The sequence below is a fragment of the Gymnoscopelus microlampas genome, assembly GCF_963454915.1.
Source record: "Gymnoscopelus microlampas genome assembly, chromosome: 8".
NCBI classification, from domain to species: Eukaryota; Metazoa; Chordata; class Actinopteri; order Myctophiformes; family Myctophidae; genus Gymnoscopelus; species Gymnoscopelus microlampas.
In genome coordinates, this window is record NC_139945.1 from 55,214,264 (window position 1) to 55,217,431 (window position 3,168).

The following is a 3,168-nucleotide window of genomic DNA, read 5'->3' on the forward strand; positions in this document are numbered from 1 at the left end:
AGTTATCCTCAGAAAAGGGATGCTAGGGTTCAAGTGGTTAAGATAAAAAAAAAAAATATCACACAAAGATTTGGCGGACCCCCTGTAGTAGCTCTGAGGACCCCCTAGGGGTTCCGGACCCCCTGTTGAAGACCCCTGCTCTAATAGCAATGAGTATAGAGCTATTTAAGATGTATTTTAACCAAAGTAAATCACTTACCTTGCTTTTTTAAAGCTATTGTGAAATCTTGAGTATTGTTGAGCTAACTTTTTTTTGGTATTTTTTTCTCATTTATGTTCTTTAATGTAGAGAAAGCATGCCAGTCATGTGGAAGAATATGAAGCGCTGACATCAGCCAAAATGAAACGGCTTTCTCAACCGTCCACCAGTTCCGGCTTAAAACAGACCACACTGGTCAATTCCAGATCCCTGGTGTCTCAAAGCTCAGTAGAAAAAGCCATTGTGAGGTTTGTTGTAGAAGGCCTACAGCCATTCTCTATCGTTGAAAAACCGGCCTTCCAACGGTTTGTCACCGATCTTCAGCCTAACGCAAAAATTATCTCAAGGCCCACCCTGCGTTTGAGAATTGACGATGCTGCCAAGAAAATGAAAAGCGCGGTCATTGAGGCCATGAAGGCTGTGGACTACGTTGCCACCACCACAGACTGCTGGTCAGCCAGAAGACGGAGCTTTATTGGTGTGACTGCCCACTGGGTTGACCCTGAAAACCTAACTAGAATCTCAGCAGCCCTGGCCTGTAGACGACTGAAAGGTTCCCACACGTTTGATGTTTTGGCCAACGCACTCAACGACATCCATTCTGAATATGGAATCAGGAACAAAATTGTGAGGACGACCACAGACAACGGTTCCAACTTCCTAAAGGCTTTCCGAGTTTACAGTGCTGACACCAACAACAACAAGGAAGTCGCTGCCACTGTTGAGGCTGACGCAGAGTCCGGTGAGGAAGAAGAAGAGGAGGGGGAGGAAGAAGTACAGTTTGTCAAAGTGTCAGATATCCTAAATGAGAATGATGGCTTTGAATTTGAGCTCCCAAAGCATCAATGATGTGCCATCTCCTCAATTTAGTCTCTACTGTTGATGCTGAGAAAGCATGTTCCGCCGATACATACAAAAGAGTGAATCGCTCAGCATTCGGCAAGTGTCATGCGCTGTGGAATAAGTGCGCGAGATCCGACAAAGCAGCTGAAGCTGTGGAAGATGCCTGCTCCATGCAGTTGTTACGCCCAAATGCCACCCGGTGGAATTCTCTGTTCATGGCTGTGGAGAGGCTGCTCAAGATCTTGAATGTGAAGGGAGAGCCTGCCTTGAGAAGTCTGTGTGCTGATCTAAAGGTTCCAATGTAGGTTTAACAACACCACAATTGGTTCACCCAATTAAAAACCGGGAATTTTTTTTGTCGTTTTAGTGTTGGCCATTCAAAAATAGCAGATCTACAAGTTCACAGCGCATCACTTAGTGCTGCACTGCAAGCTTGTACATCTGCTATTTTTGAAAATGTTTGAATGATTTTAACACAAATCTTCTCTTCTGGGAGTCCCTGGCAAAAAACCTTTCCAGATAGGGGGGGGGGTCTCAGGTGTTAATGGGTTAAAACAAAGTTTTTTATGTTCTGAGTTATTGATGAATTTGATCAAATATTTATTTATACAGAATGGTAAAACAGTGTTATATTTTTTTGTTTTTCCACAGGTTCAGTCCAGTTGATATCACGTTCCTGTCAGAGTATTTCACCATCATGAGTCCAGTGGCCAAGGCCATCAACGTCTTGCAAGGAGAAAAAAACATACAACTGGGATGGCTGCTTCCGACGATTGCGTTGTTGACTTCCAAACTGGAGAAAGCCAAGTTGCCGCTGAAGCACTGCAGGCCGTTGGCTGAAGCTTTACTGGCTGGCCTAAAGCAGCGCTTTCAGGTAGGGATGTTAACAATTAATCGATTTTCGATTAACTACCGTTAAGAAATTTTCCGATTAAATCAAACTATTAACAATTAATTGAAAAAAAGGTATAAAAAAATAATATTTTTTTAATGTTCAGAACCCAAGATATGATGATTTGAAGATTTTCTGCTCCATTCACTTCTTTTACTGAAAAAGGCTGTATCTCGGCTTCTAAGCACTTTTTAAAAAATCTGAAATTAAGATTCTCAGATAAAAAAAAAAGCCGCTTATCAGTTAATCGGTTGATAAGGTTATCAATTAGCCTATCAATTAATGAATTGATCGATAATTTGCAACCCTACTTTCAGGACATGTTTATAGATCCGGAACTGATTGCCGCTGCAATTCTCATCCCTAAGTTCAGAACTACATGGACAAAAGATGATGCCACAATCAGACTGGGTAAGAGTACATGGAGATGATGCATTTTTACATGTATAGAGGAAATCTAGTTCAGTAAATGTACATGAAATTGTGATTTGTGCTCATGATATTTCAGCTGTACTAATGGTACTTTCACCTTCCTTGTATTTCAGGGATGGAATACATCAAGGAGCACCTGGAGGATCCTTCGGTGTCAGGAGACCTCCCCAGATCCAGTTCATCTGATGACGGAGACTTCTTCTCTGCCCTTCAGAGTTCTCGTGGAGACCAAGACGGCACCAAGCAACTGGACGGATACCTGGCCCTTTCAGCAGATCAGATGGCTGTACTGAAGGGGTTCCCTGCTGTCTGCAAGTTGTCTGTTAAGCTCAACACAGCTCTGCCTGGCTCTGCAGCCTGTGAACGACTGTTCAGCACCGCTGGACTTGTCTTCAGCCCACAAAGCGCGGCTGGATTCTCACAATTTTGAGAATCAACTGCTCTTGAGACTAAACCGCCACTTTGTGGACTACAGCATAAATAACATTTTGATAGAGGTTTATTGTGTAGTTAACTATCCATGTGCGCTGATGAAAAAAGATTGACAGTGGGAGGGCGATATTTGTCACTGCATACTATAGGCTTGGGCACCACCTGTCAGCGGGGCTCCTCTGGCAGGTGAGCCAGTAAGGTTCAACAGCAGTGACAAGGGAGGAATTAAAAGGGGTCAAAAATAATAATTACAACATAATCACCATTATTTGGAGTTCAGTCAGACAACAATTGGATTGGATTAGAATATATATTTATTAAGCAAGCTTGAGCATAGATATAGGAAGCATAAAGAAGCATAGTTTGGCGT

The 3,168-nt window shown here is 42.7% G+C and overlaps 1 protein-coding gene across 1 annotated transcript; it reads left to right on the forward strand.

Annotated features, from left to right (window-relative positions):
- Positions 1 to 1,047: 1,047 nt before the first annotated feature.
- On the forward strand, positions 1,048 to 2,796 carry LOC311050656 (uncharacterized protein; the record flags this gene model as incomplete). The annotated part of the gene is made up of 4 exons (XM_084064742.1): positions 1,048 to 1,343; positions 1,694 to 1,916; positions 2,252 to 2,345; positions 2,480 to 2,796. The coding sequence occupies 4 exons, from the start codon at positions 1,048 to 1,050 to the stop codon at positions 2,794 to 2,796; spliced, it is 930 nt and encodes a 309-aa protein (XP_083920868.1).
- Positions 2,797 to 3,168: the final 372 nt, after the last annotated feature.